At 41.3% G+C, this 12,888-nt stretch overlaps 2 protein-coding genes across 7 annotated transcripts in view; one reads left to right on the forward strand and one right to left on the reverse strand.

The window, feature by feature from the left end:
* The first annotated feature begins 343 nt into the window (after positions 1-343).
* On the forward strand, positions 344-7,883 carry LOC146717335 (cysteine-rich transmembrane module-containing protein 1-like). 3 transcript variants are annotated; one of them, XM_085474587.1, is made up of 4 exons: positions 344-585; positions 1,980-2,052; positions 3,415-3,724; positions 6,298-7,883. In XM_085474587.1, exons 3-4 carry the CDS (start codon positions 3,439-3,441, stop codon positions 6,399-6,401), a joined length of 390 nt encoding a protein of 129 aa, XP_085330713.1. In that variant the 5' UTR covers positions 344-585; positions 1,980-2,052; positions 3,415-3,438; the 3' UTR covers positions 6,402-7,883. The 3 variants fall into 3 exon arrangements, with proteins under 3 accessions (XP_085330713.1, XP_085330705.1, XP_085330720.1); XM_085474579.1 differs by lacking the exon at positions 1,980-2,052 and having other exon boundaries at positions 347-585; XM_085474594.1 differs by lacking the exons at positions 344-585; positions 1,980-2,052 and adding an exon at positions 2,539-2,639.
* A 2,515-nt stretch (positions 7,884-10,398) lies between these two features.
* LOC146717336 (teneurin-2-like) overlaps positions 10,399-12,888 on the reverse strand; it is a 106,807-nt gene continuing 104,317 nt past the window's right edge. For all 4 annotated transcript variants that reach the window (XM_085474628.1, XM_085474613.1, XM_085474622.1 and 1 more), the window contains one exon: positions 10,399-12,870. In XM_085474628.1, coding sequence (XP_085330754.1) covers positions 12,133-12,870 — 738 coding nt within the window. In that variant the 3' untranslated portion in view covers positions 10,399-12,132. The remainder of the gene's footprint in view (positions 12,871-12,888) is intronic.

The following is a 12,888-nucleotide window of genomic DNA, read 5'->3' on the forward strand; positions in this document are numbered from 1 at the left end:
TGCTGGGACAAAACCAGCAATGCAATATGATAGATAAAACACAGGAAATAATAAAAAAAAGTTCATTCTTACATATATAAAATAATATTTGACTATGTGTCTTTGGTAACATGTAAATTATCCATTAGCTTTATGAGCAAAACTCCCATGAGTGAGAGAAATAAGATCATCGATGAATAATTGACCAGTTAGTCACTCCTCTGAGCTATTCTTGCTCCTCGTGTGAATTTCGTCACTGGCTGGGTGATGTAGACCCGCTAAATCGGTTATCTGTTCAAACGACCAGAAGTCATTGTTTTTTCCCCTGGCGAACGGCTGGTCATCGCTCTAGCTTGTGATTGGACGCTGGCGAGCGGGGGCCGGCTCAGCAGCCAATCCCGCCCTTCGGTGGCCCACCGAAACGCCTCCCGCATATCGTACCCTTTAAATGACGTCACACCCAGTGAACGCGATACGCACCAAATTTCTGGACAGTGGTCGGTCATTGCGGTAAGAAGTAGTAACAAGAAGAGAAGACTGACGCCGTTTCTGGTTAAGCAGACTTTGCTGCCGTCTCCAGCTGACCGGAATAGTGGTTACTCAAAGGTAGGAAGCCCAGCCAGGGCCGGACTGTGTATATTTGTGTGTACGAGCCTTGTCACTGTGAAATTAGAGATGGGTCGGACTGGGTTGTGGCCTGCAGGTGCGACTTCTGTTTGCCTCATGTAAAGGCTATAGAGTTCTTTAAAAAAAAAAAACACTTAATAGGCTAAACTAAATTCTGTTGACTAACCCTGATAATAAGTGGGCTAGTCATACTAACAAACGCTTATTGAAAATACAAACGGATCAAATATTAACAGACTAGCTTTAGCTTAACTCAGATTAATTCAAGGCAGCGTTGCTGAGCAACAAAGGTTCCGGTTATAGTTTCTGTTCTTTTTTTCTTTTTGTTTTCGTGTCTTTTTTTAGTTTAGAGCTTTTTTTTCTCTCAGTTTGCTCCAAGCACCTGTTTATATGACAGAATTATGGTTCTGATTGCTCTTAATTGGGTCCAATGGGGTGTCTTAATATACACGGAGTCTTGTCTTGTCTCTAGACAAAGACAAGGTAAACAGGGGCTGCCAGGCTACCGAACTGCTTTGCCACAGCTCAGCTTGTACAAACATGATGTAAATCTAATGTAAGCTCATTCATTTTGGGCAATATGGGCTTTTACCCCCCCCCCCCCCCTTATTTATTTATTTATTATAGCTGGTCCTTTTAGGCCCTGGTATTTAGGTAGATATGTGTATTTTCTCTGAACAGAATTTTTAAATTGGCATCATATCTTAAGTAGTTCAAGTCCTATGTACTAAAAAACATTAAAATGCCCAAATAGATTTTTTTTCTTTTACTACTTAATGCTAATTATTAGCACTTCTTTTGGGTTTGTGAGGCTATATTTTAAATATTCCATAGTAATGCTTACGTGTTCTGCTTTACCACCCAGTTTATTTTCCAGATGTTAGTGTTAAACTCAGCCACAAGGATAACACAACTGTTAGGGAAACTTCTTGCTTGTCATTATTTAACAATGGCATTTTCAGTGGCATTTAAAGGATTCAGGAAGGTTTAGTGTTCAGTGTCCAGGTACTCCGTGTGCCCTGTTTGTCTGTGATATTGTCATCATGATACTGTTGTGGAAACACATGTGATCTCACTTCACTCATTTATTTTTGCTTTTCATCAGAGGGGAAAAACAAACACATGCAAATTATCACTCTCGGACACAGTAAAGACACACTGAGAAAACCTTCATAGAAATCAACGTCTATTAAAATCTTTTCATTAAAACTTAACCCTGTACCAAAGTCTAGTAAGAAATGTACGTAGGTATAATAAAAGCCCATGGCCTTCAAGGTGAACTTTGACAGTATATGCAGACATCCTCATAGGTGTCAGGTTACCGATCATTTGTTTGGCTTCTTTCTCAACCTTCAACACGTAATCTTACACAGGAAGAGAGGGACAGAATAGACCTTCATCACAGGGGACACTTTGGCGTCACCTCTCATTGTCCCAGCAGGACAGGTGAGCTTATTCCAGTGTTGTTGTTTTTTTGCTGGTGTGTGTGCTGGCTTACTGTAACTACTTAAACAAATCATCAGGAATTGTTTTGTCCCTCCTAGGCATCTTTAGAGGGAGTGCCGTCTGCTAGTAGCTTGAAGAACATATTCAGGTGGTGAAATGCGTGAAAGCCGTGATAAAGCTTATTGTCACATGGGCTGCTAATGTTAACATTCCCACATCACTTTGAAAGTGGTATGAAACCAACCTCATAGCTTATCTGCAGGTATAACATTACCCAAGAGCCACAATCAAACATGGTTATTAATGCCATTGGGCAATGACACTTATAAAAAGACTTATGTACTTTGAACCCAATAAGAGATTTTCCATAAGTGATAAGTACAGAAAAGTACACTGTTAAATCCTACTGAGTAGATTAGTGGTAATAACGTTTTTCACCATCCAGTTTGGAAGTACTCTGTGTGTGCACCTTTTTTTAAATTACAGATGGGAGATTGGATGTGGATAAAAAGATGAGCAGGAAGGAATGAAAGCCATTTGGATGTTTATAGTGTACATATACAAGGTGAAAAAGGGATTCCAGTGATGTAAGCACCACCACAGTTTTCCAACTATCAGCCTTTTCTTTTTCTGTGGCTCTTCTACGTGAAAGCTAGCAAGTGTTTCGGTGTTGGCCTTCTCAGAAACCACTGGTTGGGAAATGCACTTGAAAGAAATGACTTTTAAATGGCTGATCTCAGACATAGTTTATTTACTTTGATAATGGCTTTGGGATCATTTTCTTTCCCGTTTGATTCGCACACTGACAAAAAGAAGACATGAACGTGTGATATAATGTGATAAGTGTGAAAATGCAACTTGTACGGGCCTTGTGGTTACAGAGTTCTTTCTTCCTCTCTCTTATTCACGTGTTCTACTGGCCTCACTCTGTACGCTGTGAAGCCAATCTTTCTGTGTGAACAGTAAAATAATTATGCTTGCCTCTGGAATGGTTGATGTGTTTTGTGACTGACCACTGAATCATAAGATATCCTCTGCAAACATTAGAGTAATGTACTGTGCTTGTCTTTCCTCTGTGGCTGAGTGGAGATAATGGCTGTTTGCCGAAAGTGTGGAATAGTCAACAGGTTAAAGAAGTAGTGAGTGAAGTGTGTGATGTATACAAACTAGAAACAGTTTCTCTTTTTTTTAGAACTTTGGCAAAATACTGCCAAATATTACTTTAGACTTTCTGAGTAGGAAACCGGAATATGGAGGAATTGAAAAGGTATTCTGTGTTGCTTCAGTGTATCTGCTTTCTAGTCAAGAAAAGGGCCATAATCACACCACCTTTAACTTTTTTTTTTCTCTTTTCCTTTTAAGCAATCGTTTGACCTACAGCCAAACATGGAGAACCCGCCTCCATACCCAGGCAATGGCCCGACTGCTCCTGGTTACCCAGCCCAGGGCCCACCACCTCAAGGCTACCCAGGGTATCCTCAGCAGGGATACCCTGTGAACATGGAGCAACCTAACCCAGCTTACCCGAACTACCCTCCCGGACCAATGGGACCTGGCGGTCCTTATCCTGGACCAGGACAACCTCCTTATGGGTATGCTGGACAGCCTCAGTTTGGCTGGCAGGGTGGACCTCCTCCCGGGCCCATGTATGGGGAAGCTCCCAAAAACACAGGTAAGCACTGTGACCCAAATGTGCTACACAACACTTGTGAGTCCAAATCCAGCAGTACTAGCAGAACTACAAGTTGTCACTGTCCTTACACAATTTTAAGTCCTGTGCTGAATTACTTGTTGACTGGATGTTATGGAGATGCACTGGGAGTCTTGCAAGTCTGCATTCAGCTGCAAGGATTAGCTACTCGCATAACTCATAAACAGTAGGAAAGCTGTTTGTAGCTACATTGTTTTCACACACTGGTTTTTGAAAGGCATTTTGAAAACATTTTGGAGCTAAGAATGACCATATTTGTGTGAGACGATGCAGTGCTACCTTGTCAGCTGGCTACTAAAGGAACTGCACATTTTGGCACCTGGCATTGGTTTTAGGTCTGGAGGTTGCCCCTTGTTAGTACCACTAGGAAGCTGATCTGTTAACGTTAGCTGTACCTTTTTAAGATGGTTACATAAGTACCTTAAACACATATTCTTTGTAATGGCAAGAGAAGGGCCTTTCCGCTGCTCTAGCAAATATGCCAGATAAGCAAAATATCTTATTGCTCACTTGATCTTAGACCTTTAACATTTTCTTGATGAGTTTATGGTCATAGCTGGAGTAAAACTGGTGGTATGCTTTAGGACTGGCCTGCCTTGTGATTAACAAATTTCTACTGAATGAACAAGCTGTATTGCTCAGTCACATCCTCCTGAGGCATATGACAAAAAATAAAGCTTCATAAACAAAAACTGATGTCTATGTTTGTGACAAGTGAAGTGAACTATATTTAAATACTGAAGTGGACACATTTCAGTGGGCTCCTGAAACACGAGTTCCTGTTTGGGACAGGTGTGTAATTTCTCTTAGCTAGTTTTAGATTAGACTGAATATTACACCCTCGCTGCAAGAAGGAGCGCTTTCGCAGATCATTCATCCCAATAGCAGTTAGACTCTATAACTCCTCAATCACAATGTCATAAGTCACTGGACACTGTGAACAGCCACGGTCACCACTTCATGCATAATGGTGTGTGTGTGTGTGTGTGTGTGTGTGGTACAATAGCTATATAGTTTATGTTCTTCCATATTTTCAACCATATCCATGATCACATACTGTGTATGCTACCATTGTATATAGTGTATTATCTTACTTTTTTTTCCATTGATTGTACTTATTTGTATTTTTGTATTTCCTTCTGATATCTGTACCTGAGCTGAGGTGACGCAAAAATTTCCCCGTTGTGGGATCAATAAAGTCTTATCTTATCTTATTGAATCTAAGCTTCATCAACGGGAAGTCACTACTTTAGCATGTAGTTGTTACTACTTTTTTTTTTTTTTTTTCCCCTTAAGTGTGTGCTTAACACAATAAAGTCAACATTGTTTAACAAAGTATACAACACACTCGGGCAGAATGGGGGGGAAAAAAAACAGGATTTCATTTACATGCTTGGCTTCCTTGAAAAAGTCCCACTTTATTAATGTAAGCATTGGGGTTTCACTGCTTTAAAAGCCACCATTCTGTTCCCTAACAACATCAACAAATAACGTGTTGTTAAGTCGTGGTACTTGATAATCTAATTGCCAATTTGACAAATGCCTGTGTTTCTACCAGGAACCTTAACGTGGTACAACTTCAAGCATCCCCGAGCAGGCAGCTAAGGTTTCAGATGTGTGAAGTCAAGCCGGGTTTTAGATGAAAGGTGTGTTAATGCGGCTTGAACTCCCCACTGAGCAGCCAATAAAGTGTAGCACAAGCTGGGAAAGAAAGGGCACGTTTTAAAAATAAATATTCAAAGTGAGTATGCAAAGAGAACAGCCTTGCATGAAGAAAACACGGCCAATCCTTCTATTTATGAAAGCGAGCACTAAGGTGTTGCTGCTTTTGTAGCCTAAGATAAACCTGATCTGGTCAATAAAAGCTAAGTGTGCTGTGACTGAGATTCTCATTGCACGCCATGTCGATTAGCGGCATTAAAAATAAATATTGGCCAAACATTTATTAACCTTTGCCACATCGTTATCAGAGTTCAGTATGAAAAGTGGTAAGCCATCTGTCCTTGCCTATTGGGTCAGTGGCATGTCACCTAGGTAACTTGCCTCCCAGCTGAAGCTGTTAAAAGCTGGATTAGTGTTTGCTTCCACATAAATGATTAATCAGAAACACAAAGAAGGTGAGATGTGCTCATTCAGGCTGGAGCAGCTGTTAAAGCTCATGTATGGCTAACATGATCATTTGCCTCGACAAGTTTCCACATGTTGGTGAAGGATGAAATAAAGCCACTGCTACACACGTGAAGTAAAGGGAAAGCACCGAAGGCGAGCTGATGTTAGTCAAGTGTAATGCTGTGTGATCATGGCTGTGCGCTGCTATGGTATTACTGTAAAGATTAAACTCCTAAGATGACTGTAATTAGAGGAAAAGTGTATAAACCCCTGGTTACACTTGAACTCCCTGCTGGAGATTTGACACTGAGAATTATATCACTGGACTTTATGTTGTTTTAGAAAAGAAATCACTAATTGCTTTCTTTTTCTTTAAAACCCTTTCCAACCTCTTTCTTCCATCTCTACTCTTTATTTCACTGTAGTGTACGTGGTTGAAGACAGGAGAAGGGATGACACAGCGGACACATGCCTGACAGCCTGCTGGACAGCTCTGTGCTGCTGCTGTCTCTGGGACATGCTGACATAACGCCATTCCCCTACTGATTGACCCCCATTACCCTCTTGCCCCTATTTCTGTGCCTCGAAGCCCATCGCCCTTTCTCCCATCTGACTTAAACCTTGCACTTCCTCACAAACGCCCCTCTGTTCCCTCCAGAAGTCTTGTATGTCTGTAAAGCTATAAATTACTTCTATAAATGAAGTCCTCGCTCCCACATGGAAGCTTCATCCCAGTGCTCTACCTTCATGTGCAACCCTCCACCTTCATGTGCAACCCTCCACACTGACTGACTGACCTGTCCACGGTTACACAGTTGCTGTCCACGGTTACACAGTAGCAGTTTCTAACAGAGCTTGTAAACATTACCAAAATCTCAGGCTCCTTACTAAAATTGTGCAACAACACACAAGCTACAGATTTGCACACACAATATGGTAGATGCCAAACATACAGCATACTATGATCTCAGGCTCATCCTGCGTGATTCACTTGGGCACTTTATAATGATTGCCTCTGTAATATACTCCTTCCTGTCTTCATAACCACATAAAAGCTTTCCTTACTCCTCCCCTTCAGCTATGCTATCTGCAAAACTTCAAGGACTCTTACCCAGTATGATGATACCCAAAGGCTGTGAGAACCCCGCTGCAGACAGGGCTGATGCTTGAAATGTTTCCCATCTCATTTGCACACAAGTCATTTTAACAAATGTACGTTTGTCCATAGGCGGTAAGACAATAAATGGAATGCTCTTATTTTATTATTTTGATTAATGGCAACATTTAACAGCCACAATGTTTTTCTTCATATACAAAGAAATGACTATCAATATTCAAAGGAGCTTGCAAAGAAAAGCATCTGGACTTCTGAAGAAGCTTCTCGGATGAGAGGTGAAACGTCTTCAAGCAACTTAAAGAAGTCCAGACGCTTTTCTTTGCAAGCTCCTTTGACTGCGATGACCTGGATGACTGAGAACCTTCAGACTATCAATATTATTTTTATCATATTAGCTTTTCAGCTTTATTTCTCACTGAAACAAGATGTTGTGATTGCTATACAGACTGATCCAAATTACCCATACGATGCCTTTTTGCTGTAGATGATTAAAATAATTTATTGCCATAACCATAAAAGGCTCTGTTTGGGTTGTTTTTTTTTTTTTTTTTTAATGGGCAATGTGAATGAGGTATGTGTGTGTGTGCGTGTGCGATTTAGGCAGGGATGAAAGTGCAGATTTGTGGCTGTTGGTGACTGAGTTTTCAACTATTTTTAACACCAAATGTCTTACAATCAAATAAAAGGAAGGGGGGGAGCAGAGGAGAAAATGAGACATAATTGGCAGCCAGTAGTTGTGGAGGAGGTAAATTACAAGATGCATAGTTACTCAAGCATAAACACTTTTAGGGTACTTGTACTTCTAGTGATTTTCTTTTTTGCCACAATACTTGAAATGCAGGATCTTTACATTTTCAGAAGAAATCCTAAAATAAACTGCACAGTTGAAACATCCATCTGTTGCTTATTATCCATGTTTATGAATCAAAATTAACATTACTATATATATTCAGAATATAAAGAAGACTTATTTGTAATGTAAGTTTCTGTATTTTACTTACACCTATAAGAGCTTTCTCTAATTGGCCACTTGGGGGCACTGTGGAAACAGTCTATGAAGCTAAAATTCCCTTGTAGCAACATTTTCCCAGTTACACTACCACTCTGTTTGTTTTTATCAAATATAAGTCTGACACTCACCTGCAAGCACTACTGCTTAATGTTTCCACTACAGTTGCCAGCTAAGCTAGTTCACTGCAACTGGTGGTAACAAAAGGAGACTCTTTCCCCACCCAAACTGCCTGCTGAGCTAAGAATGAGCCATCACTGAAAAGTCGTGAGCTTTGAGCATGAAAACTATCACTTTACACATTAAACATAGCATTAGACAGTTTTCACTGTATTTCACTTCATTTGTGGGATACAGCAGAGAGCTCACATGTGAATCAACCGTAGTTTGTATCACATTTCTCATTAAGCTAGCCTCCACAGTATTTATAACTGTTTCAATTAAAAGACATTCAAAGCTTTTTAAAGTTATAAGTTTAACTTGTGCTTATGCTGCTGTAACCTACACTGGCTGGGCAATTTATTATGTTCTTATTACTGCTAATATGCATTCAAACAATAACATGACGGAAACTTAAAGCATTTAGGTTTGAAGACATGGCTGACGTGACATAGTTCAAACTAGGCTCAGAGTGGGAAGAAAGGTGATTTAAGTGACTTTGAATGTGGCATTGTTGTTAGTACCAGGTGGGCTAGTCTGAGATTTCCCATAGAACATGGGCTTGCAGAAAATGGTCTGGAAAAGAGAAAATATACAGTAAGCAGTTCTGTGGGGGAAAAAGCCTTGATGATGTCAGAGGCTGAACGAGAATGGCTAGACCCCTAATAGCCGATAGTTGAGTTACTATTGCCTGCCTAACGAACTCACTCTGTACAACCGAGGTATGCAGAAAAGCATCTCTGAATGCACGTTATGCCAAAACTTGAAGTTGATGGAGCAGAAGACCAGCAGAAGACCAGACCAGGCATCACTCCTGTCAGCTATTAACAGGAAACTGAGGCTACAACTCATAATAGAAGATTGGGAAAATGCCATGTGGTCTTATGAGTCTTGATTTTGCTGCAACACTTAGATGACAGGGTCAGAATTTGCCATAAACAACATAAAAAAAACATGGATTCATCCTGCTTCGTATCAATGGTTCAGCCTGATGTTGGTGTAACAGTGTGGGGGATATTTTCTTGTACCACGTTAGCACTGTTTAAATGCCACAGCTTAGCTGAGGATAATTGCTTACCATGTTTGTCCCTTTAACCATCTTCTGCTGTCATCTTTTCACAAAGCTCAGATCTCCTCAAACTACTTTCTTAAATATATGACAGTGAGGTCACTGTATTTAAACGGCTTCTACAGTCACCAGATCTCAAGCCAACAGAGCACCTTTGGGATGTGGGGTAATGGGAGAGTTACATTATGGACTTTGTGATGCTGTCATGCCACTTTGGAACAACATCTCTGAGGAATATTTCCAGAACCTTCTTTAGTCTGTGCCATGGAGACTTGATGCAAATCTGAAGGCAAAAGGAAGTCCAACCCGGTATTGGCAAGTTGTACCTAAAAGAGCGAGCAGTGAGCGTAAATGGACAGTAAATTCTACACATTTTAATCACATTACTAATACCCATTAATACAAACATTTTTAATGTTTATAGGAAACATTTACTAGAGTAGTTGCTGGTGGCATGGACATGAAGATGTCAGAGTTATATTTTTTAAACTGTGTTGTCTGAGCTGGCAATATATCAGATCCTGCCCTGTGCCTTATTGCGATAATTGCCTTGGCAACAGTGAGAAACCCCTAAAAAAAAGAGAGGGAGACCACAACTTCACCTGTCAAACCTGGCAGGTGTATTGCTGGAGACTAAGAGTGAAAGTGCAGGTTCGAGTCTGAGGTTGTGTTTTTTGGGGGCTTTTAAATTTGTAAGAAACATCATCAAAGGCACTGCGATATCATCTGCGACCGCACGCTCCTCCTTTATAATTAAGCCTTCATTCAAAATGCTGTCACATCTACTTTAGCTTATGTAAACATGCCCGAGTAAGTGTCAAGAGGCAGCAGATATAAAAAATGTAGCCCCCCCCCCCAGAGCATAGACGAGAGGGAAATGGTAGCTCTCTGTGTGTTTATAAAACACTGCTGTTAATTACCTCTTATTTTCCAAACAAACCTAAGGAAATTATGTACAGTTAACAAAGAAAGGGCTGGGTGCGGGCTGCCCGTTTTAATTATTGGAACTTTCCAGTACCAGCAACAAGCTCAAAGATACCTTTGAAATGCATTTCAGCATCACACAACTAATACGAATGCATGTCATAAAATAATGAGGATGTTCCGTATGAGTAACATCGGTAGTCTTCAAACGGAAAAGTGGGATGAAAGTGAAGTACACGTCACTCGGCTGAAGTAAACAATTATGTTTTATTGATAAGGTTTCTCAGAAGAGTCTCGTTTTCAGCGAATGTATAAGAATCATCTTTTGATAATACTGATTTGGTACATTATGACATCCAGCACGAGTCTCTTCACAGTGAGAGGGATCCATTACTGCTACTGCTGTTGGGATCTAGGACAGCTTCCGAACAAAAAGAAAAAAAAAACAACCCCCAGTCAAAAACAACAAACTGGGGGTCGGGTGGGGGGGTCGATATTGTAGATATGGAGTATTAGAGTGCCACAAAACTCTAGAGTAGTAAGACCAGCTAAAGATTTTGCACATTACAAGCCACTTCCTCTTAGAAATATAAAACTTGATAATCTGAACAATATTCTACTGTGCTGCATAAAGGTAAGTCTATACACTGTACATCGAAATATATTTCGAAAAAACAGATTTCACAGTTTTAAAGACTTTATTTAAAGTATAAACTGTTTTTTTTAAAACACTTTATTACATAAATTATTCTTTTTGAGAGTGACTATTATTTGCCCTGGCAGCAAACGGAAATGAATACAAAAAAACCCCAAAAATGAACAATTTCTTACATATCTTACAAAAGAAAATAAACTCATCCATTTAATGTTCATATTGAATAGAACTGGTGACTCATTCATGATTGTCATATAGTACTAAGAATAAATAAATTTAAAAAAGAAGAAGAAGAAAATCAAATAAATACTAACGTAAGCATGTTGTCTGGACTCTGTGATTGGTGTGTTTGATCGTTCTGTACAGAAGTGCCTTATGTGAAAGTCTCACAATTCTACCGCGACTGGAACGTACAAAACTACGGCATCTACAGTATACGCAACATCCTGAAATTCAGTGTAGTCGGACACATATGTAAGTAGTATGATTCTTTTCCCCGTTTCAAAATAAACAATGCCGTGTGACACCACTGTCCACAAATATAGCCATCACATTTTTTTGACTTTGTTTTTGTTAAAAAGTTTACTTCGTAGTCTGTTAACAGCGTGGATTTTTCAAGGATGCCGTTAGCCCGCGTGTTGCTTGGTTGGGTGTCCGAGGTGGACAATGGGAGGCCTGAGACAGGGAGACGACTCATAGTGGTGGGCAACTCTTAGCGTTGCCGTGTCTGTCGCTGTGCACGACGTCCTCCTTTTGATGAGCAGTTTTAATGGCGGCACTCTGGAGTGCTCCTCCACTTTGGTCCCTTTTTTTTTGTTTTTTTTGCCTCTAGCGTCGATTAGAGACAGATAAGCCTCGATCGCAGAAGCCACCGCAGTGCAAACCCTCCGTGTTACCAGTAGCTGTCATGGACGCTCTCAGTGTGACCCAAAAAATATGGGCAAAAATATCACTATCTTTTTTAAAAAGGGGAATCTTCTTACTCATTAAGCAACAGTTCTCAAAGTTCTTCAGTGCTTTTTCAGTTGTTCAAAGTTTTTTCAAAAGAAAAAAAAAAAAACAGAACAAAAAATCTGACTGACTAAACTGTATTTTTTATTTGTATTTTTATTTTTTTGCCTGTGGCAGTAAAATTAACAATGTGTTGTCTGGTAAGTCATTCTTTTTTAAAAGTCCCTGCAGCGTTCCGTGAATAACCCCGTTTGTTGGTTAAATCTCCATGGGTTTTAAGAGGAGGGAGGGTAAGAGAAAAAAAAAGGAACCGGGACAAAATCTCGAGATGTGAAAGTGGGAGAGAGTGGGAAGAGTCCGCCCTTCCAGTGGGCTGTTACCTCCTGCCCATCTCGTTCTGTCTGAGAAACTGGATGTTGTTGCTGCTGTCAGCCAGTTCTGGATACTGCTCCACAGGCAGTACGTAGTAGCCGTCATAGCCCTGTACTCGACCTGTCGTTAGGAGCTGCTGTCTCTCCCCTTCTGTCCAGAGGCGACTGCCTCCCTTTCCGTCCCTAGCTCGCTGCTGTTCCTTGGCCCAGGCCCCCGCCAGCGCCCTCTGCCTGGCCAGCTCCAACAGTCTTACCTTCTCTTCGTCCAGCACGTCTGCAGCGAGCCCGTACCGAACGCTCAGTAATAATGATGGAACTGCAAACTCCACGGTCACTCCTCTCCTCGACCGCCCGCTCACTGTCACATTGATTCCGCTCTCCAGTGACTTGCGCCCGTTTGTGAGCCCCAGGGCCAGCAGGTCGCTGTCAGCAGAGCCTACCTTCACAAAGTAGTGGCAGTCCTTTCCATCCTGTGTGTAATGCGTGCCTTCGAGGTACTGCGCACCATTGAGCACCAGAGCCACTTTGCGGCTGTCTTCGCTGGCCAGCGCCGACACGCCAGCCACCACTCTCCCCTCCTGCAGCGCCACCATTACTCCTCTGCCTATTATGGGGGTGCTGGTGCCGAACCAGTGGCCAGGCTTGTCCTTGCGCCTGCGACGCTCCTTGTTGAGCAGACGACCCTCCAGGGCCATGAAGGCCTGGTTGTGCCGCTCAGCTGCTTGCTGCACCCCGGTTATGAGCTATATAGAAAAAGTTAA

This window comes from Copadichromis virginalis, linkage group LG2 (assembly GCF_057382275.1).
Source record: "Copadichromis virginalis isolate Kocher_CV1m ecotype Utaka linkage group LG2, C_Virginalis_male_GT1.1, whole genome shotgun sequence".
Taxonomy (NCBI): Eukaryota; Metazoa; Chordata; class Actinopteri; order Cichliformes; family Cichlidae; genus Copadichromis; species Copadichromis virginalis.

Bases quoted from the DNA above. Each gene is read 5' to 3' on its own strand.
- LOC146717335 (XM_085474587.1), top strand. From the start codon at position 3,439: ATGGAGAACCCGCCTCCATACCCAGGCAATGGCCCGACTGCTCCTGGT. The intron at 3,725-6,297 runs GTAAGCACTGTG...ATTTCACTGTAG, and splicing joins GGAAGCTCCCAAAAACACAG to TGTACGTGGTTGAAGACAGG.